The 23,019-nt window shown below is 46.8% G+C and overlaps 1 protein-coding gene across 1 annotated transcript in view; it reads right to left on the reverse strand.

Annotated features, from left to right (window-relative positions):
• Positions 1-23,019, reverse strand: part of LOC144148756 (uncharacterized) — an 82,720-nt gene that overhangs the window by 7,123 nt on the left and 52,578 nt on the right. The window contains exons 2-4 of the mRNA XM_077680275.1: positions 12,879-12,996; positions 7,546-7,734; positions 376-486 (exon numbers count right to left, since the gene is read on the reverse strand). Coding sequence (XP_077536401.1) covers positions 376-486; positions 7,546-7,734; positions 12,879-12,947 — 369 coding nt within the window. The 5' untranslated portion in view covers positions 12,948-12,996. The remainder of the gene's footprint in view (positions 1-375; positions 487-7,545; positions 7,735-12,878; positions 12,997-23,019) is intronic.

Consider the following 23,019-nt stretch of genomic DNA (forward strand, 5'->3'; position numbering starts at 1 on the left):
TCGCCCAGATAGCCGAATTGGTAAGGCATTCGAGATCTAATCGAAAGGCGTGGGTTCGGTCCCCACTCTGGGCGCGTGTTTTTCTTTCTTTCTTTCTCACTTATTAATAATAAAAAATAATAATGTAACGTCACTAACGGTAAAAAATTGTCTAGCCATTCCCCTATGCCTTCTTTGGCCTTGTAGACTGCCGGCATTTCTTTCTGTATATATATATATATATATATATATATATATATATATATATATATATATATATATATATATATATATATATATATATATATATGGGCTCCTAGCGTATGGGCTCCCGACCTTAAAAGCTTAAAAGCGTTGAGTTGACACTGAGCATAAACGACACAGAACAGGGCTTACCCCGGCTACTTTGGTCGAGGCGTTGTCATCTGGATTTGTGCAGAAAGCGGTGAACTCAAGCAGGCAAACAATCAGGTAGAACAGGGCGATGAAGCTGTCGCTCACCAAAAGCTGCCAAAGGACCAAAAACATAAAAACAGTTGTTTGCACCGGGAAAGTTGTTTGGATAAAGCAGTTGTTTTCACACACACACGCACAGACAGGCACACAGACATACATAAACATTCACACACACACACACGCACACGTAGGCGCACACGCACACACACCCACACGCACACATACAGGCGCACGCGCGCACCCGCACATGCACACGCACACACACGCCCGCGCCCGCGCACATACACACACACGCACACACACTGCCACCTTCTCGCTCAAAGTGACCAACACCCCACAGCCGCAACCTTTCACGCCCACATATTAAGTTACACAGCCGCAGCTCCTCTGTCTTTCCTGTGCCGCGGCGATTAAAAACCGCCTCCACTAGCCATGCCCTCTACGAGTGCTTGCAAAGCATAAATGGAAAAGGCAGTAACTCCGTTTTAAAACGGTCCCTCGGAGTCGAGGTAACGCTATATCGTCGTACATCCTAAGTTCTAAGCGTAGATGTCATCTGCAACAATTTAGGGGCCAAACCCCTTAGGGGCTCGGGCTGTCGGCTTACCACGTCATTGTCGTCTCATGTCGTCTTAGGTTAAGCTAGGTATGACGTTATTTACATGCTGTAAAGAACGGAGGCAGCCTGAAAGCAGTGAAGAGGCGTCTAGGCACGGGGAAAAATCAAATGTATGCAATTAAACACAAGCAAGGTAACGTTATCACAAATAGGGATAAAATAGTTATAATAGCCAATGGGTTCTATAGAGATCTGTACAGTAGCCACGACACCCAGGATAATACCTTACGAGTAAGTAATTCAGAGGAGATAGACATCCCACCAGTAACGGCAGAAGAAGTAAAGAAGGCTTTGAAAGAAATGCAAGGGGGCAAAGCACTGGTAGGATCAGATAACAGCAGACCTCTTGAAGGACGGCGGGAAAATTGTACTAGAAAACTGGCAAATCTGTATACACAATGCCTGCGAATGTACCGGAATCTTAGAAGAACGCGAACATCATCCTAATCCACAAGAAAGGTGACATGAAGGACTTGAAAAATTACAGGCCGATCAGCTTACTGTCAGTCGTCTACAAGGTACTTACCGAGGTAATCGCTAGCAGAATTTCTGCCACCTTAGATTTAAGTCAACCTAAAGAACAAGCAGAGTTCCGTAAAGGCTATTCAACAATGGGCCATATTCACACGATCAATCAGGTGATAGAGAAGTGCGCGGAGTATACTGAACCCCTATATATAGCCTTAATAGATATGAGAAAACATTTGACTCGGTTGAAACCTCAGCAGTCATTAAGACATTACGGAACCAGGGTGTAGACGAGCATTATGTAAGAGTACTAGAGGATATCTACAATGGGTCCACAGGTGTCATCATCCTCCATAAGGAGAGCAGTAAAATACCTATAAGAAAGGGGACAAGGAGATACAATCTCTCCAATGTTATTCACAGCATGTTTACAAGAAGTATTCAGAACATTGGATTGGGGGCAGGTGGGAGTAAGGGTTAATGGAGAATACCTCAGTAACCTCAGATTTGCAGATGACGTTGCCTTGCTAAATAACTCGAGGGGCGAATTGCAAAGCATGCTTACCGCACTGGACAAACAGAGTAGAACCGTGGGCCTGAAAATAATATGCAGAAAACTAAAGTAATGATCAATAATCTCGGGACAGCACAGCGGTTTGAGACAGGCGGCGAGGCAGTGGAAGTGGTAAGCGAATATATCTACTTAGGCCAAGTTGTGACCCGTGACCCCGAATCCCAACCATGAGACAGAGATAATTAGAAGGATAAGAATGGGGTGGAGAGCATTCGGCAGGCATTCTCAAATAATGAGTGGCAGCCTACCATTTTCCCTGAAGAAGAAAATGTATGACAGCTGCATCTTACCGGTACTCACCTACGGGGCAGAAACTTGGAGGCTCACTAAGAGGGTTCAACTTAAATTGAGGACGACTCAGCGAGCAATGGAACGGAAGATGATAGGTGTAAGATTAAGGGACAAGAAGAGAGCGGAGTGGGCCAGGAAGCAAATCCGTGTTACGGACATATTAGTAGAAATTAAGAAGAAGAAATGGACGTGGGCAGGGCATGTAATGCAAAGGCAAGATAACCGTTTATCATTAAGGGTAACAGAGTGGATCCCTAGAGAAGGCAAGCGTTGGAGTGTCCGGCAGAAAGTTAGATTGGCAGATAGTTAGCACAGGGCCGAGATAATTGGAGATCCATGGTAGAGGCCTTTGCTCTGCAGTGGGCGTAGATAGGCTGGTGATGATGATGAACTTTATTGATGCCGGCAAATCGACGGTTTTTACGTGCCGTGACGCGAGCCTGGCGTCGGCCTAGGGTTTGCTGTTTCTCTGGGCCGCGCCAACACATCCCGTTGCCGGGTCGCCTGGTCTGTGTTTTTCCCCGAGCAAGCTTCAAGACCGAGAAGTCCGCATCAAGTGGTTCACATGAGTGAGTGCGCAACCACGTCCAACCACAACGAGACGGCTCACGTAGTCACGGTACTATAACCCCGCGACACCCGTTTTCCAACGCCTGGCGCTAGAACGTGACGTGCACTGAAAGACCACACTGGTATACACTCTTTTTCGCCTCGCGCTCAAACATTTCATCTCCGTGGTCGAAAACGCGTAGTAAAGGAACAGACCGGGACACTCGTTTTCCGACGCCTCGCGCTAGGACGCTTCGTGCTTCGAAGACACGAGACTTACAACAAACGTGTATACCTCTATCCCCCAATGGTTTCCTCTCCGTGGGCTAAAACACCAAGGCGACAAGAATGCATGCACTTACACACTGCATGCTTTGCTCCTCCTCAGGTTTCACGTTAGGGGAGATGGCACGGGATTTTTTTCTTTTCACTCAATTTACCTTTTTCAGGGCCGAATTGTCCGGTTTCTCCACCCGAACGGAGGAGCTGTTAGAACTGACAGCTCGAAATAGTGTTTTTTTATTATTTTGTGTTGTGCTTAGCCTCTTTTTTACAGATTTTTTTACTTGGTTTTTAAATTTATCTTCGTACCAACCGTTGGATCGTGCATTGCTAATGCAAAGAACGCTGTTATTCTCAGTTATGTAGTTTTGTTTCCCTCAAGTGTGCCTGAGGTTTATTTACCGAATAATGTTGACATCAATGAGCCGAGCTATGAGGGATAGTAGCTTGAGAAGGACTTGGTTATATATACGTCGTGTTCACGCTCTTTGTTATGGCAAATGATGCTTTTTGCAATGGCATTGCAAACGACTTTAAAGAAGCAACGCCAATAAATGGACAACCACAACAACAAAAAAAAAACCCCCGCCCCGGCTAAGCTAAGATACGCTTCACACATACAGATATTTGAATTTTTTTCGCACAATCGGGGCAAAACGCGTTGTAACCAGGGAGTGTCCTGCGTAGCGTGGTGAAAATAAACCTTCCACACTTATTATCCTCGATGGAGAAGTCATGGCCATGCGTAGTTTATTTGATTGTACACAGTGATGTTCCGTAATGGGGAGAAAGATTCACATTTCTCTGTTCAGACATCCCCTATTTTTAGCAACCCCCCCCCCCCCCCCCTAGATTTCTCACGAATTCTCTGCAAACTTCCCTGCGTTTTCTTTCTGCGAGGGATAGATTTTTACTTGGATTCCTGTTTGGTTTTGGGTGTTAGCCAGCGCCACCTATGTCTACTTTACGTAGTCTTCCGGACGCAGACGCCGCTCCGAGAATCAGAGTTGTATAGCGTGAACTAAATGCCCCTATCTGCCGCTCAGCGGCATTTGACTATGCATTTCCGGTTTTGTACCAAACAGCATGCTTACTTTGCATGCTAAAGCTCTAAGTTAAAACTGCCCGTACGAAAAACAAGGAGACATTTATGGGTAATCGAGGTAGTTTTAGCTCAGCGCCGGGTTAGCTGGCGCCATCTCTTGTTGACTGCGAGCACAAGGACTAAGGCGCACCCGAAATATTTCTTTATATATTGCGCAAGAACACATGCGAACAGGCTTCAGCCCTTCAGCTGCCGCCGCTTCACGCTTCACTAGCTTGTTCTCACGGAGTAGTCTATCCTCTATGCTCCCTCGTGCATCCCTCGTGTTTTGTGAACTGGATTGGAAGCGGGCATTGATGCTTGCGCTTGCGGAAACACGACTGCGGAAATTTGAATACAAATACGACGATTTAAAGGGACCCTGCAACACTTTTTCTACTTTTTTTTTTTGAAATCGCAAATGCTTGCAGAGCGTAGTCACCCAACCCACCCAGTAATTAGATTAGGGGGTCGCAAAGTACCTCAGCCAAAAACTACTGCTCTAAGCTTGAGCATCAGATAACTTGGAAACTCGCTTAAGAGATTTTTCTCTCTTTCCCGGTCTTGACGTTCTTGACGTTGACGGCTCGAATTACGTCACTGGGGCCACGTAGCGGCTCTTGGCCGGTTTTTCTTCAGTTGCCGCGATGGACGCTTTTCGATAGCAGCTTTAAAAATCAAAGCCACAAAAACAAAGCAGGAACGGAAGGCGTATCTGGCACGACGAACAAATCACGCAGAGCCGCTCCGTGCTGGCGATAACTGTAGCTTCCGAAGTGCTTCCAGACGCGAAGGAAAGAGTGAAAGCGTTTATAGACAGTGTTGCGGGGTCCCTTTAAGAGAATTTTTAAAAGATAACAAAGCAATAAATGATTCGAGGTCTGGTTACTGACATTACTTCTCTTTTTTTACTTCACGACTCCTAAAATTCCCTGCATCTATTGAAGATTCCCTTTTTCTCTTTTCGCCAAAATTACAGCCGAAAATTCCCAGAGAAAAGGAAAATCCCCCGTACGGAACATCACTGTTTTTACCGCAGTTCACACGGTTCAATCAGTACTGCAGAGAGGAGACTAATTACAAGCGCATTGCATCTGCCGTGGTTTCCTTCTTCGGTATACCCTAACTATATGGGTGAAGGCTCAAGGTCAAGGGGCGCGCGTCCCATGGATGTCTGCACCGTCCCGTGGTATGCGAACTTCGACTGCAGTGACGATGATGAGGAGACAGGCGCGTTTGTCGCAAGCGTGCATATAAACCCGCCGCTTTGGTAAGCATCGGAAGCTTTCGATTTTCCGCTCCAGATGCCGACAGCCGCCCACACGCTTCGGGACATGAATGTGTTCCCTGTCAAGCCCTATTCAGCGACGACTTGTGCATCTGCTATCGGAGAGAGTTACCGCGACTGGAATAGGTAGGTTTTAATATTTTCAATAACAGATAGAAAATAAAAAATGCATTCTGAAAGAAAAAAATGCTTTACAAAAAGATTTCAAAAAGATTCGAAGTTTAACTGGGGGATCTACTAGCCTTGCTAAAAAATTAACAATAATGTTTTTAGTATTTGTTGTAACCTAACTGTGGCTTTACACGACGAAGCTGCGCATAGGCCATGATTTGTGCCATCGTAGAAGGCTATAGAGATTTAGTCTCGCTTGGATCCTCAGGGGAGTCGCAACCTCGCACACATAGGCTTTTACGGCGATATCCTTCAATAGTTCCTATAGCGGGGTGCGTCCGGAAAGCCTTCGGCGGGCACGCATATTTGGCTGTAAAAACGTGCATTTAAAAGTTAAACGAAAATATTTGGCAGTAGAACAAAAACCAACAGGGATACTTAAAGGAGTACTGACAGGAAATTTTCGTGTTTAGGTTTTTTCGCTGCTATGAGTGCCTACCAGCCAACTGATCATAGAATGGCACATTAGACGGTCGATCGCAGCGTAAATAATTGTTTACAGCCTCGCTTATTGGGGTCAGTTTCGGTTTTGACAAAACGAACCCCGAGGCGGCCACCATGACAGGAGGGCGCTCGTGACGTCACCGTTCTTGTCGTACCACTGCCATTCTGAAGGCGCGCGCGCGCCCAGACCGGGCCGCGGCTACCGTGCCCCACGCGCTCGGGAGGCATGGCGTCAGTCCCAAAACCGTGACGCGATACACAGCGCGTAGCAGCGAGCGCCAACCGCAAGCCAGCGCGTCGGCCACGTCACAGGAGCCGTGACGTCGGCAGTTCGGGGCCAGGAGCAAATGGCGTCAGGTTGACCCGCTCTGAGCTTTCTCTTGCGCGCAAAGATCAAAATAAATTCAAAATATTTTATACTAAACGGTTACTGTTGAAACTTGCTTGGAGATAACTATATAAAATGAAGCCTTTTCCATAGTTATCTCACGAGGGCGCCGGGGGGTCGGGGCGTGGGGGCCAGGGGGCGCCGGCTGTTCCCACACGGGTCGCTGAGGTGAGGGAGCTTGGTAATATAGGCACCGGCTGAGGCCCACCGCTGAGATTCCAACGCCTTGGCTGCTGTGCCCCTCTCTCTCTCTCTCTCTCTCTCTCTCTCTCTCTCTCTCTCTCTCTCTCTCTCTCTCTCTCTCTCTCTCTCTATTTCAGCTTTGAAATCTCGTGTCAGTACTCCTTTCAGAAATTAAAACCCGCGCGAGCGAGTACCAGGGCTTCTGGTAGCGATTGTTACGTCGGCATAGCTGTTTCGCATTTGGTAATCATGAACATTTCTAAATCGTTGGCGACCTATAGATTAATGCTTCTTTCGTAGATCTTCTTGAGACCCGGCTACCTATCCATGTTCTCCCCCTTTTATGCAGGCAAACTCATAGCCAACGTACTTTATTCTTTTGTGCCAGATTTCACCGGTTTATTTGGTTTCCTCTTGGTTTGTTTGCACGCGCGATGTTTGCCTAGGGCGGACGTTTTGATTGTATACACAGACAACTACAGCCGTCCAAAACGGCGCTCAGGGGCTGCACGTGTTCCCAAACTCTAAGTGTTTATATTTGATGCTTCACCTGGCCTTCAGACACGCCAAGTCTGCGGGGCACCACGGAGTGGAAAACTCGGGATTAGTTTAGAGCAAAGGATAGCTTTCAACTGAGCACCTGTACGCGGGCATTTCTCGAACAATAATTACATACCAAACAATTGTGCTCGTGAGGTTAGATGCAGCAACTAAAGGCCTGGCTCCGGCCGCAGCGCTAGCACTGCGCACGTATAGGTTGAGCTCTCACCGCGAGTGGGACGTTGAAGCACCTGGCGAGCGCCTCCTGGGCCCGCAGCACAAACACCATGATGACGAGGAAGGCGAAGAGGAAGGAACTGATGACCACGAACAGGCTGAACTCGTAGCGGTGAAGGTAGGCGTAGTAGCACTCGCCACTGATGGACTCGATGCAGATGAGCCCGCACAGTCCCAGAGTCTGCGAAGCAGGGCATGCCCTCCATGCATACACTCCCTTGCTGAAAGCAAAAAAAACGTCCCAGGGCTGCTGACTGTTTACCATGCATACATGGAAGTTCGAGATTGCCATTAGAAGGATTTGTTTCTTTACGCCGCTTATCAATTTTCCAGTACTGAAATAATGCGCAGAAATTTCCCGAAGGCGATAAATGTGAACTCCATTTATTTTAAATAACCCATAAAACCTTTTTTTTTCATAGCTTTCTCGCCACATCTTTCAACGGTTGTTGGATACGGTCAATAAGAATAATCCTAGACTGGTTGGCCAAGCGCGCCTAGGCCTTGGATTCCAGCGAAACATTACAGCTCGGCGCATACCAGATAAGTTTGACACTCACTCAAAAAATATTTCTCTCTTTCCTGCGTCCCTCAAGGTCTAATGTGATGTCACAGCTGCAATATCTCCACCATTGGACAACTTCCTTTCAGTTTAGGCAATAAAAACAATCGATAGCTGCTTTAAGAAAGATCGCAGTGAAATCAAAGGAGAGGATAAACAAAGGTATCTCCTTTTGCCGTTCTTCGGTGGCCACAAGTGTAGTTTCACAGTGCTTACAGCCGCGATGGAAAAAGAGAGAAAGCATTTATCATGGCCTTTGCAGGGCCCTTTCGAAGTGTGTAAGACCCAATAATAAACGACATTTTTTAAATTTCCTTTTTTTTGTAGACGTTATCACCGGACCCGCGTGACGAGCGTAGTTCATTCCTAGCGAATAAAACGTGATCAATCACGTGCGTGTATCATGCGTGTCCACGAAGTTCAGCAGGCACTGAGACATGGGGCTTGCTACAGATAAAAAAGGCTAAAACGGGATTCGAATCAGCTGCTGTGCACAGTGGACATCTCAACACATATTCGCTAATCGGGAACTGCGGTTCTCGGGGCCTTTTCGATGAGATGCAATAGCGAAATTTATAACCGAGAGGCGCATCAGCGGGAGTGCCTTAACGAGCTTTGGCCGTTTGAAGGGGCTCAGTGAACAATACCAAAAACTTTCTTCGGAGCCGTTATTTCAGTTGTATATTAGGAATAAATGATCGCTATAAGGAAGTTCTCACAACGCAAGGTACTAACCACTATACGATGGGTCCACACTCATTGTAGTGGTACTGCAGAATACTAGAGGATATCTACAATGGGTGCACAGCTACCATCGTCCCCCACAGGGAGAGCAATAAAATACCTACAAGGAAGAGCGTCTTACAAGGAGACACAATCTCTCCAATGTTATTCACACCATGTTTACAAGAGGTATTCAGAACATTGGATTGGGAACAGGTGGGCGTAAGGGTTAATGTAGAATGCATCAGTAACCTCAAGTTTATTGATGACGTCGCCTTGCTAAGTAACTCGGGGGACGAATTGCAAACCATTGATGATTGATTGTAGGGTTTAACGCGCCGACGCAACGTAGGCGATGAGGCGCGCCGTAGTGGAGGGCTCGGGATTAATTTTGGCAACGTGGGGTCTTTAACGTGCGCCGAAATCTCGTACACATGGGCGTTTTTGCTTTTCGCCTTCATCAGAAAAGCGGCAGCCACAGCCGGGAATCGAACCCGCGACCTCGTGCTCAGCAGCACAAAGCCTTATCCATGAGCCACCATGGCGGGTGAATTGCAAAGCTTGATTACCGCACTGGACAAGCAGAGTAGAATCGTGGGCCTGAAAATGAATATGCAGAAAACTGAAGTAATGCTCAATAGCCTCGGGAGAGCACAGCGGGGGCGAGGCAGTGGAAGTGGTAAGCGAATATATCTACTTAGGCCAAGTAGTGACCCCGGATCCCAACCATGAGGCAGAGATAATTAAAAAGATAAGAATAGGGTGGAGTGCATACTGTAGACATTCTCAGATAATGAATGGCAGCCTACCATTGTCATTCAAGAAGAAAGTGTATGACAGCTGCATCTTACCGGTACTCACCTACGGGGAAGAAACATGGGTGCTCAACAATAGGGTTCATCTGAAATTCAGGACGACTCAGCGAGCAATGAAACGGAAGATGATAGGTGTAACAGTAAGGAACAAGAAGCGAGCGGAGTGGGTCAGAGAACAATTGCGTGTTAAGGACATACTGGCAGAAATTGAATAAAGAAATGGATGTGGGCGGTGCATATAAAGCGAAGGCAAGATAACCGTTGGTCATTAAGGGGAACAGAGTGGATCCCCAGAGAAGGCAAGCGTGGCAGGGGGCGGCAGACAGTTAGAGGGGCAGGTGAGATCAAGAAGTTTGCGGGGATAAATTCGTCGCAGTTAGCACAGGACCAAGATAATTGCAGATATATGGGAGAGGCCTTTGCCCTGTAGTGGGCGTAGACAGGCTGGCGACGACGACGACGATGACGATGACGACGACGACGATGACGATAACGAAGTTATTTAACTGTGAGGTGTTTTGTAGATGCAGCTGTAGCATCAGTACTCTGCGGCCCCATGATAGCAGACACCGCGTGGAACTGTTGGGGTCCTAGCTGTAGTCTTATTCAATAACGGAGCCCCGTCTGACCTTTCTTCTGCAGGAAACTACTACGCATTGTCAGGTCAGGCAGTGTCACAGCCCCACCCCCTTTAATCGAAAAGAAAAGGCCATGGGCCAGGATGCGGCCGCTGCCTCATGGGCCCGCACGCGATGAAGGACATCGTGTAATATATTGGCCCTGTTTTCAGGGCCAAAACCCCCGCGATATCGGTGCACAATCTTCGGTCATTTTTAAAATTTTCTTTCTAAATACTACAGCGCTATTCAGGGCTACAGCACTAAGGGGGCAAGACACAGCCTAACGCGACCGCAATCGCATAAAGCTTTTGAGCACTTCGCTAGAGAATGGAGACGGCTATTACGACAAAATGTTATAAAATAGCAAATAAGGATAATGGAAAGGAGGAGATCCAACGATGAAGCAAAGAGAACTATTTAAGCGCGGAGTACTATAAATGTTACTAGAAAATTATTAAACGGACACTAAAAGCCCCATAATTTCTGCCCTAACTAAAAGTTCGAACATATCATAACAAAGCATTTTTTTCGACGACAAACGACGCTCAGTTTGTTCAGTATAGTAAGTACAGCTGGCGTTTATTTCTATCGTTTCTCTGCGCGTTTGTTTTGTTCAATAAAATTTTGAGCGCGTCTCAAATTGTGAACGAATTCTGAGCGAGGGCTTACAGTCAAAGAGAGCTCGTGAGCTGCTGCCGCCTGGTAGAGGCTGCCACAAATACATGATATGAGCAAAAGTAGTTGAATCGTGTATGGAACACAACACGACAAAATAAAAAATACGCATAAATCGCAGATGAAGACCTCATGTGGGCTCTCGTAAAGCATATCAGGTCACTTTTTAAGTTAAAGAAAACACCCGCCGCGTTGGCTCAGTGGCTAAGGCGTTGTGCTGCTGAGCACGAGGACGCTGGCTCGATTCCCGGCCGCAGCGGCCGCTTTATGATGGAGGCGAGCAGCAAAAACGCCCGTGTGTATGAGATTTCGGCGCACGTTAAAGATCCCCAGGGGGTCAAAATTAATCCGGAGCCCTCCACTACGGCGCGCCTTATCGCCTGCGCTGCCTCGGCGCGTTCGCGTTAAAACCTACAATAAACCAAGTTAAAGAAAACACAGCAACGTTCGTGTAAACTGCAAACGTATAAATAGAGAGAACGGCACAATTCCTACCTACTATGAGTTACTTGAAAGCCCTGTAGCGTTGAAAAGGAGCAAAAATAAGCCACAACTTCTCTAGGAGAGAAGGCGCAGCGATTGGACATCAGCACCGACACTAAAGAGACAGTATTGCTTTTGGGGCTGTACGCATCGTCAAACTGCTACTACTGTTTCATTTATAGGTGCAGCTCTCGGAGACAGTTAAGTCTGCAGTTTTCAGAATGCATTTAAGAGTCCCTAGATATTTAGGCAGTTACTTTTTTTTTGTTCGCCTCGACCAAGAAACAACCATTGTGGCCACGAATAAAACCCTCCACCCTTAGGCAATAAGCCGCCGTGCGTCTGCGTCAAACCATATGGAATTTGTCCTGGCTCAAGGGCTTCTTTCAAAGGGACATTAAAGAGCAAGCAGCTTGTTATTCTAACTGGAAGATAGCAACTTTTGTAGCGATTTTGGCTTTTATTCGAAGACAAACGATTTCTTGTTTTTTTTTAAATAAATAAATAATTACGAAGGGGTGAACTGAAGGGCTTGTTGGTACATCATATCGTTTGAAAACAGTGCGGAAGACGGGACTGAGCAAGTAATAGACGACAGCGTTTGTGTCGTCTATTACTTGCTCAGTCCCGTCTTCCGCGCTGTTTTCAAACGATATAATTACGAAGGTCACCTCTCTTTCCTTTTTAGCCCTGACTTTTTGTAGACGTAATAGAGCCCTACGCAGAATGTTCCGATCAGTGCAAAACGAGCACCGAACGAGCGCGAACAACTCAAGCGAATCTGTGAGCTGCTGCCACGTAGTTGAAGGTGTCCAAAACCCACGCACAGTTAGGCAAAGTAACGTTGACGGCCGGCTTCGACGCGTAGTTGATTGCACGAATAAATATGCTTAGTTTAGCCGTCAACTGTAGTATTTGTGCACGTATAAAATTCAGGGGCATAAGATTCTCTCTGGCTTCACTTATGCACCAAGGCAAAACGGTTGACAGAAATCAAAACTGAAACAAAGCTTACCGACTTTTCACCCTGATATATACCGTTTGTAAACGTTCAATAAACATACTTTGTGTCTTCTAAAAATATTTGCAGTACAAGAGTCCAGATACATTTGTTTTACGTTTCCATTGGGTTACTTCGCTGTTCCTCTCAGAAAAGTGCTCAAACAGGATCCGCCAATCGCATTCCACTGTTCCCGATTTGTGGCGTCGCAGAATCGTATAGTGCCGAAAAATTCATGGGGCGGTGATGCTTGCTTTCAAGCTTTTGGAATGTTCTGCGTTGTCAAACAACTGCTGCCACCGCGTACAACGGGACACTTGTCGTCCCGGCACTGCAATTCATTGGTGTAGGACTTGTTCTTCAGTGTCTCTTTGGAAAGAGTCCCCTTCAGGTTATCGGAAAGCAAGGACATCAACTCAGCCTTCGAGTTCACCCGGAAATACTCACGATTTCGGCTATCCTCAGGAGCCCATTGGAGGTGGCCATGAATCCGCGGTCGGCGCCTATGGTCGGCATGCTGTGCTCCACCGTGGACGGCCGCCCACCCGGCTACAGCAGGCCCCGTCTGAACAGTGGAGGAAAACCAACGCAAGATGCTTCTACCACCAGCGGCTGCTTTTTCGGGCTGCTTAGTGCATAGGCACATACCACCGGCTATTTTACTCCAGCCCGTTCCTTAACATACACACGCACCAACACTGAACACCGAACAGAAATTGGCGGCTCATTTATTATTTAAAACGCGTTTCGTTTAGAACTGGAGGTTGCAAATAAACAGGGAGTTGTGCGAGGTGACCCGGGCTGAAGCAGCGGGCGTTTGCATGATCAGTGTGAAAATGACAATCAGCTGCTTGGAGGGCTCCGCTAAAGTGTCCCATCACTCGCCCGATGATCGCACGTCTAGGCCCCGCGCTCTCCCTTGATCTTATGCACTGGACATGGAGTACCGTATACGGGGATTGTGCTGGAGCGAGCACGTTATGACACCATTTGCTCGGTTGCGCCCAGAAATGATTATTTTTCACAAATCTAGACTGTCGCTATCCCGTACACTGCAGGCGCAGTGAAGCTTCCCTTTTCCTTTTCACAAAGACCAACAGGCCTCGTTTAGAAAATATTCAGTCTGCTTTGTGCGATTGGTAGTCTGAGTTGTGTACGAAGCTCCGATACCACGTGGAAACAAATACGTTGCCCAACTCAGCTTGTGTCTAAAGGTTCGGCCTCGGGGACATACGCAAAATTTAAGCAATTGTCGGATGGTCATTTATATATTCAACGCAACGACGGTGGCTGCGCGCCAATGTTCGCCAAGTGCACTGTGAAGGCGAAATACGGGACAAGACCGTACGTAAATTATTGAAGCCGATTTTACAAAAAAAGGAGGCTCACCTTGTACCATTGCGCCGTATTGATTATTCCGGCTACAAAATAAACACATGCCGGTCCTTGGCATATCTTAGGCACTTGGGCATATACTATGAAGCGCGGTAGCGTAGTGAGTGCATTAATCCATGCATGCTGATAAGCATAGCTCAGACGTATATGCTTTTGAGACTGTTGTGAGCACGCGCAAATGACGTGCGCTTTCTTTTGGCGTTTTTTTTTTTTTTTTTTGGCGCGGGAATACAAACGTTTAGAAGGGCGATCGTTCCAGAAGGCTATTGCGAGGGTGCGTATTGCAGTTCCCGCGTTTCAAATAAACAAGCCTTCAAAATTTGTCGCTTTGTGGGTTCCCAGCTTCCCTAAACTTCACGGATATGATGTACTTGCAATTGTACTGTCAACCTGCACAGCAGTCGTTTCTTGTGATCTCTTCCGCAGCACAACTCAGTACAGAATGCCTTCGATCACAGGAACAACATTCATAGTCTTCTCTGTAACCTCCAATGTGTACCTGTCTTATACAGACACCATCAATAATGCTACGCACACAAGTGTAGGCGCTTTCGAATGCTATAATATTTATCTCCTACGAAATCAAATATTTCCACGTTGTTTTGTTGTCACGTTGTCATTGCGGGAAATGAAGGAAGATGTTTTATCAAATAAGCTTAAATCAAGTAGTTTATCGCCATGAAAAGCAGAGAGAGAGAGAGAGAGAGAGAGAGAGAGAGAGAGAGAGAGAGAGAGAGAGAGAGAGAGAGAGAGAGAGAGAGAGAGAATTTTCATGCTTTTTAGAATAGAAGAGGGAGTCTATGCTTTGGGGAGGGAGTACATGCGCTTATTCTATACTCGGTGACAACTTAAGAAGGACACCGGAAGTTGCCGCTGTGCCTTATCACCGTAGCCGGATGTTTCTCCGCGCGGCGCAAGTAGGGCGTTACTGGGGATATTTTGAACATGGCGTGAGCCGTTCCCGTAATTTTTTGGACTTAATATGCCCATAAATGACTCCAGTGACGACAAACAAACTGCGTGAGACAAGGCAGCTGATATCACGCATTCATAGCAAACCCCTTTCAAAACGCGTGCGCACTGACGTCACGGGCCCGGCGCTTTGGCGGAGTGATACACTACATGAGGTGGTGCCGTTCTTGAGTTGTAACCGAGCATAGGCATGCGTCCCATGAAAATCGGGTTCGAAGAATGAGGGGGCGGGGTGCGCGTTGGATTATGCGGCTTCTAGGAGTCTATTGCACCTTCAAGAGAGTTAGTGAGCCGTTGATACTGGGCTTGTCTGTGGCAAGATCCATTCGACGCGTGGGCTTTCAGCGCTGCTATCGGACACTGATAAACGAGTGAAACGAAGCCACGTATTCGGTACACACGCACTCATATTAATACGCTATCAGCAGAGCCTTGCGCGACGATGCACTTGCTTCTATCTATTAAGCAGACACCATGCAGCGGGAGGTAACCTAACACCTTCCCAGCAATTTCTTACGCATTCTCCTCCTCCTCGGGGATTCCTTGGGCTTGGGCGTGAAATGTGGGCAACCCCTCCGACACCATGTACTACTCCGGCACCAGCAAGTTCAAGGAATTCATCGAACATCGCATCAACTGGTGTAGCAGGTCACCCCCTCATGATGTACCCCTCAGCGGGGCATTTGAGGTACAATAAATTAAAAATGCTAGTAATAAATATATTTCTAGTCAAACACAAAGATATATTATCGCAGTAAGAGTCCACAAATTACGTGATGTGTTTTATTTGAGCAGGGTGCTTGCACCGGAACCATAAACTGCCATTGATCAGTACCTTACGTGCCTGCAAATATGCTATGCCGGTGGTTCATTTGCTTTCCCCTACGCTACATGCTGCATGCAAGCCCATGCCAAAGATGCGCCAAGACAGCGCATTGGGTGCATTTCTCGACTGTGTCCTTACCCGTACTCCGTTACCAACGGCCTATGAAGGTTGACGACACCAGCGAGGGGAATTTTCCGCGTTTGGATTTGAGAGTACATTTTTACTGCTAAGTGCCAACTCGAAGCGCGTGCTCGGAAAGCGGAAATCCGGAATTCTAGAGAGTGCACTTTTATAATTGCCGTCAGCCGTAGAGAATACGCTTGTCGTCTGCCTTAAATCTGTACATTAAGCTCACGTTCTAAAAGGTCAAGCAAAAACAACCAATAAAAAATTCACAGATGATCACCCAAGGGGATACAATGTATAGCGATGACATATGTTGACATAAGGCTACGAGATTATGACATTTATTCAATGACAGTCATTCTAGCGGCACGCCTGGAAGTGTACGACTTAATATTTTCGGAAACACATTATAAGAGAGCGCCCGAGGGTCGCTAAGGGTATACGTAAGCCCTCGTCATAAAAAAAATTTACACCATCTTCCCGCGAGGGGAACCATGGGGTAGATGCGACGCATCGGGGGTTGCCGTTGCGTTTCCGTTATGTTAGCGATGTCAGCGTGTGGATTGCTGTTGTTGTGTATCCTATTTACGCAGCATGTTCACCCCCGATGCGTCGCATCTACCCCATGGTTCCCCTCGCGGGAAGATGGTGTAACTGTTTAACCGAGCGCAAGCTGCGCGCTAACGCACAGCTGGCACGGCGACGGGAGCGAGCGCAGCCGAGCGCAAGCTGCGCGCTGACCGCGCTGACGCACAGATGGCGCTGCGGGGAGAGCGGCGGAGCGCGCAGCTGCCGCGGCGAGGAGAATGGGGGAGGGATGCGGACTACACTGCGACAACGCGGGACAAGGCGAGTTAAAGAGATGCGTTGCAATAAGTCTTCGCTACATGAAACTGACTCCACCAGCTTCATCTTACGTCAAGGCGTCCTTGGACCTAGCGAATCTCGACGCATGGGAAATCGGAACGCGGTCAAAGGAAGGAAAGACCGGAGCGACCCGAGACGCCAAACGTTGTGTCGCCCTGGAACTAGCAGCAGCGGCGTGTGCCACGTGGCCTCTGCAGCAGCGCTGCTCATTCGGCCAGCGGCAGCGCGTGAAAGCTCCGTGTTTTAGGTGCGGAGTACCTTAGGACCGTACAATGTCCGTCCGTGTACGTGCGCATAGCATTTAAAATCGCGAAAAATCACAGGCACCGGCAGGATTCGAGCCTGTGTCTGGTAGAGCAGACAGAGTTAGTGTCAGTCGCCTAAACCCCTGGGCTACGACCGTGAGTTAGCACCCGAGAGTCAAACGGCTTACTCACTCGCCTGTAACAGTGCGGAGTACCTTAGGACCTCCCAATGTCCGTCCGCGTCCATCTGTGCGCACACCACCATCAAGCGAAAATCAAGCGAAATTCGATTTGAGCCGTGAGTTGCAGTTTCATTTAGGGAATAATCAAGGTGCAACTTACGGCTCAAATCGAATGACGGTCGGGGCGCAAATCGGATGTCACTCGGGGCGCAACTTGGATGTCATTTCGAGTCCCCGTACTCCGCACCCTCGCCATCATCCACGGAGTGGAGATGCTGCCATTAGAGAGTTTTAGCATAGCGGCTCCCGTACGCTACGCTAAGGTTAGCGGGTAGCGGGACCGGACTGCGCATGCGCGCGCGGGGAGTGCGAGGAGGTTGCCCCTCAGCGGAGGGAAAGAGCGGGCATGGCGAAGGCAAGCAGCGCGGAACTAATCCACCCCACCGTGACGAATTTGCTCTCCCCACTCGCGCCCCGCTACCCGCCGCCGTAGCGTTAGCGGACGGAGCACGCTATGCTAAAACTCTCTATTTTCTTTTCTTGGTGAATAAAAGCTTGACCGCGCGGAGATGACCGGATATTTGTGGTTTAAACCACCAGAACCCAGTTAATGGTGCCGCTCGAGTCGAGAGCGTGTACGCCCGCGTACTTATCTTTTTTTTTTATTCCTTGTCTATTGGTCACTCTTTTTGACTTCCTTTTCTCTTTGTTTTTCTTAAAAATTGATCCACCGCTTTTTTTCATTAGAACGCTGATATGCTCTCAGTTATGTACACCCTCTGTGAAAATTTTGTAGGCCAATCCTAAGCCTTCTCCACCACAAAGATTTCAAAGAATCGGCTTTACCTTTAAATGTGACAAAAATATTTGAAGGCAGTAAGAAAGAAAAGTGTTTTCTCTAACTTTTTTGCATAAAAAACTTCAGTCCGTCGCTCGGGATGTAAGCTTTCACCTTGAATTTTTTGCAACCTGCGCGTTTCCGGCTTGGCCAACAAAATTTTGACAAAGACTGTTCTTACGCTTTTGCCGCAAGTGTGTCTACGGTTTCCTTTGCGCTAAACAATGTGAGAGCCGTGCCACCAGGGCTAGTAGTTTGCAATAGTCATAAATACTTCGTGTGCATGCTCTTTGTTAAAGTACTTTTTTTTTTTGCAAGGGCATATACAATCGCCCAGGAGTTGAAGTCGGCTTAAAAAGAGACGGCGAGAAATCGACTCCAAACAGCTCGCCGGGGTTCGCCAAGGTATGCTTGGCATATGTGTGAAACGAATGATGGCGTGACCAAGCGTGCGTACGTGGCAGCTTGCCTGGGGCAGATGTACTGACAAAACACTGACTTCACCATTTTCGTTCAGTTCACGCGCGGATGCGTCATGGGAATCGACCAGATTTAGGGGAAATCCCACAGGTGAAGTAAGTTTCTGCGAAGGAAAGTTTGACATCCACATGAATGCAGCCATACGGCTGCAAAGGAAAGCTCTACAGCTTCCTCAGAAACTTCGCAGTTGATGAAAAATTCGTCATGGTCCAGGATTCGAACCCGGGACCACCGATTAACCGGAGCAGTCGCTACAAATTAAAGCTGTATAGCTTTCCTTTGTAGCCGTATGGCTGCATTCAGGTGGATGTCAAACTTTCCTTCGCGTCATGGGAAGTGTGCGCGCGGGCTGGTGATCTGTAGTATTGGTGTTGGCATATACCGTAGCGGGGAAATCTCGGTCATGAACAATTCTAAGGCGAAGCTTCAGTGCCGTTGTACGCCAATGCCGCTGTACGCCAATACGCCCTGCAGGAAAGCCAACTTTCTCTGACGATGATGATGAATGACCGTGGGTGAAGTGAAAAAAAAAAAAAACGCTTCCCGTCGCCGCAATCTAACCTAGGTCCTCCGCGTTATGAGGCCGATGTCTATCCGATTGCTCCATTTCGACATGGTCGAAGTGGTTCAGAAAACTCAGACGACAACCAAAGAATCGTCACGGCAAGAATGGCGTTCGTGCCGTAAGGCTGTTAGCCACAAGAGTGAGGCCTAACTTCCCATTTTGAGGTTTAAGACGTTAGGCCTAAACGTCACGTCTTGGTGTTTAACATCGCAAACCGGCACCCACTTAAAACCTTGCTCACTGAATGCCAAGCAGCAGGTATCGGTTCACGCCGTACACCCCAAATCCAAACGTTTGGCCTGCGGAATGCACACCCGAGAGTTAATGTGAGCATTCTAGCAAAGTGGTGCGTATCACCATAGTTGCACGTACTCGCCGTGTGGGATTGGCCAACCAAAGAATCCATCCCGAGAAAGCTTCGCGTTCAACCATCACCGTCGTTAAACGACGACGATGACTTTTTTTTCGCATCCTGGGGCATTGAAGCAGACCACAAAACGGACACAAAATCCGCGTTTATACCTTGCTATTAGCGAAGGCTCATGGTCGAGTGGTTATGATTCCCCCTTCACTGAAAAAGCGGAGGGGCGTGGGCTCGATACCATAGTAACTTCCGGAGTGGTCGAATCATCTTGTTTTTCATCACTGTGCCCGGCCGCGCATGCGCCGTGATACCGGCGGCGGTTACATGGTGACGGACGTATACACATTCATGGACAAATGAAACGCCATCACGAAATATGAACCTGAACACAAATAGCGTGATTACTTTCCGTGCAGGTCAAACTGACGCGTGCCTTAATTACAGATACCAATAGCGGCCCATCATTTGACCTCCACTAACAGTGTTACTCAATTTTGCGTGTTCTGGCTCGTATTTTCGTATTCGTATTTCATTTTTACATGACTGCACGTCGATATTAAGCACCCCGTGTAATAAACTAGGGACATGTTCCGTTGGAAAATTAAATTAATCAATGTTACCTTCAGCGTCACTTTCTCAGACACTATAATTGAAGGTATGCGGGTTAGATAATGTATATTTAGGATTGCAATACCCAACAATTTTACCTTCTTCATCAATTCGTGAAAGGCTGGTATTGAACTAAGAGAGGTGAAATAATGTTTTTCTTAATGCTGCTGACGGACTCATTTTGCCATTCTTGATTCCATCGGCGCTTGCAACTTGTTCTGGCGAACAATCGCGCTAGCTTTCTTTTTTTGATATGCGTTAAGTTGGGATCGTTGGTTCATTCCAAACTCGTATATAATTTTCTAGCACAAAAACGAAAAAAAGATAAGACCGTAGCACGAGAAAGTTTTACGGACGTGACAGGCACTATCAATTGACATTTTGCGAAAAAGGTCATTGATTGATTGATTGATTGATTGATTGATTGATTGATTGATTGATTGATTGATTGATTGATTGATTGATTGATTGAAGGGTTTAACGCGCCGACGCAGCGCAGGCGATGAGGCGCGCCGTAGTGGGGGGCTCCGGATTAATTTTGACCACCTGGGGATCTTTAACGTGTGCCGAAATCTCGTAAACATGGGCGTTTTTGCTTTTCGCCTCCATCGAAAAGCGGCCGCCGCGGCCGGGAATCGAACCCGCGTCCTCGTGCTCAACAGCGGAACGCCTTAGCCACCGCGGCGGGTGCGAAAAAGGACATGAACAGGGGGGCCGTGATGGTGTTCTTTTTTTCTTGTGCTCGATCCCTTCTGTTTTTCTTGGGCTAGCAAATTGCGCGTCGGCTTGTTGCCGATCATTTGGAATCGAGACATATCCGGATCCCACCGGCAAAAAGCGCGCACCGCAGTTTAGTTACAATATGATACGGATTGTTCAGCAAGACACTTCGAGGTGGGCGCATCCAAGGGCTAAATAATCACTGGCTCCTGCTGTATATATATATATATATATATATATATATATATATATATATATATATATATATATATATATATATATATATATATATATATATATATATATATATATATATATATATATATATATATATATAGAAACGTGACAAGCACACGTCATTCGGCCCTATTATATATTTCGAAAAAAAGCCGAATAGCACTGGCAATGACGACTGCAACCTTGATATGTATATATATATATATATATATATATATATATATATATATATATATATATATATATATATATATATATATATATATATATATATAGATATATATATATATATATATATATATATATATATATATATATCAGGGTGTCGAACCGGAACCGAACCGAAAAAAGAAATAACGGTTACCGGTTCATGCTGAAACGGTTTGACCCTCCGTTGTTGATATTGCACAGTCAATGCAATTCAGGCCTTTTTTCTTTCACGTACCATCAACTTCGTACCCGCTCGCGCACTTTCCCCTCCAGACAATTGAACACTATCACGCTCTATGTAACAACAGGGGAAATGAATGAGCACCAATATAGCAATGGTCTGTTGCTGCTGGAAGCGCGAACGTGGTGCAAGCTGACCAAACGAAATGTCATTCTTGGCAGCTTGCAGGTGATATAAAACGACTTTGCCCTTCTCAGCTGCGACTTTATTGGAGACATCAGGCTGCATGAGGGCTCCACTGCGCAACAGCGAAAGCCCACACTCGACGTGTGCAAACTTTTTGCATTTCATAATTTGTTGAAAAGGTCCGACACCTGAAAATTGTTAATACTTGACAAGTGCGACCGCAGGAGCTGCTCGGTGGCTAAGCCGTTTGCTGCTGACTCCAAGTGACCTCGATCTCCCTTCCCCACGACAGTTTTTCTGAAGTAGATGGAAATCGAGAACGTCGGTGTATCGAGATTTTGATCCACGTTTAATATCACGAGCTGGTTAAAATAAGTCTGCTGGCCTGCAACATAAGTTGCGCCTCGGAGCAGAGATATAGCACGGGGCATCAAATGCGCCAGTTTTTTTAAAAAAGTGTTTACACGGAAAACAACAAAAAAGAAAAGGCGAATCACGTTCTTTCAAAATATTACGAAAAAGCCAGTAAAACCGAATAAGTAAAAAAAAAAAGCACCAAAACGTGGATATTGCTCTATACTTCGCTTTGCCCTGCCTTTCACAACCAAACGTGTCATCAATACGAAAGAAGTGAGTTCCTTGGTCAGTTTTTGAGGACAGTACAGTGGACAAGTTCCATTTTTTACAGATACAAATAACAACAGATATGTCGGAAAACTGGTAAGGTGCGCACGTAATCCCTTGGCAAGAAACTGCAGCCCTCGACCTTGTTTTGGAAGCAGATGACACGTGCAGAAAGGCAGGCCGGTACCTCACACTGTCCCATTCGCCCAGCGATCATCTTTTCTGCTTGTTCTGCAGCTTTTTCTCTTTGAGATCTGCTTTTTGTCGAAGGTGCACTTGTACTGACTGCACAACTCGCTACATTACTTCTACTGCTACTCGTTCCGGAGGGGAGTACTGCTGTGGACGGATTAAAGAGCGTCTACCCTAAAGAGTACCATGTCATGCTCCGCGCTTCAAATTTCCCTTTCATTTTGTAATAGCATAATCTGTTATAAGGTTCCGCAGTGTAGCACACGGAACGATGGCCGGGGGTCAGGCGGTACGATGACATACTGATTGTAATGTACACATCCGGTATAGGTATCGCAAAAGGAATTGCAGTGGTCGGAGCAATAATGCGGTGACTGAGCGTTAACTAAAGCTTACTTTTAACAAAAGTGTGGATAACACACTCGATAAGGTGACAGATAACAAATTATTCAAGGTGACAAAATAATCTAATTCTTTGGTAGTATTTATGGGCCTGTTGTACGATTTTTCTGTGTTGTTACAAATATAAAAAAAATGTGCGCCATTGGTATTAAGCGCTGGCATTTGAACGCGCCAGTACGCAAGCCTAAATTTAAGGCTTCAAGGTTAGCGTGATGGGCGATTCCATGGTGACGATTGCGATTTCAACAAAAAAGGAAAGGGCAGAAAATATATCCCACCGTCATATCTCTTGGCGGTGGCTTTATGAATAGTCGCTAGGACAACATAAAGTCTGGGAGAGAAAGAAGGTGGTAAATCGTCGCCACTT

This window comes from Haemaphysalis longicornis, unplaced genomic scaffold (genome assembly GCF_048455015.1).
Source record: "Haemaphysalis longicornis isolate Haplotype H1 unplaced genomic scaffold, Haemaphysalis longicornis Haplotype H1 scaffold_1, whole genome shotgun sequence".
NCBI lineage: Eukaryota > Metazoa > Arthropoda > Arachnida > Ixodida > Ixodidae > Haemaphysalis > Haemaphysalis longicornis.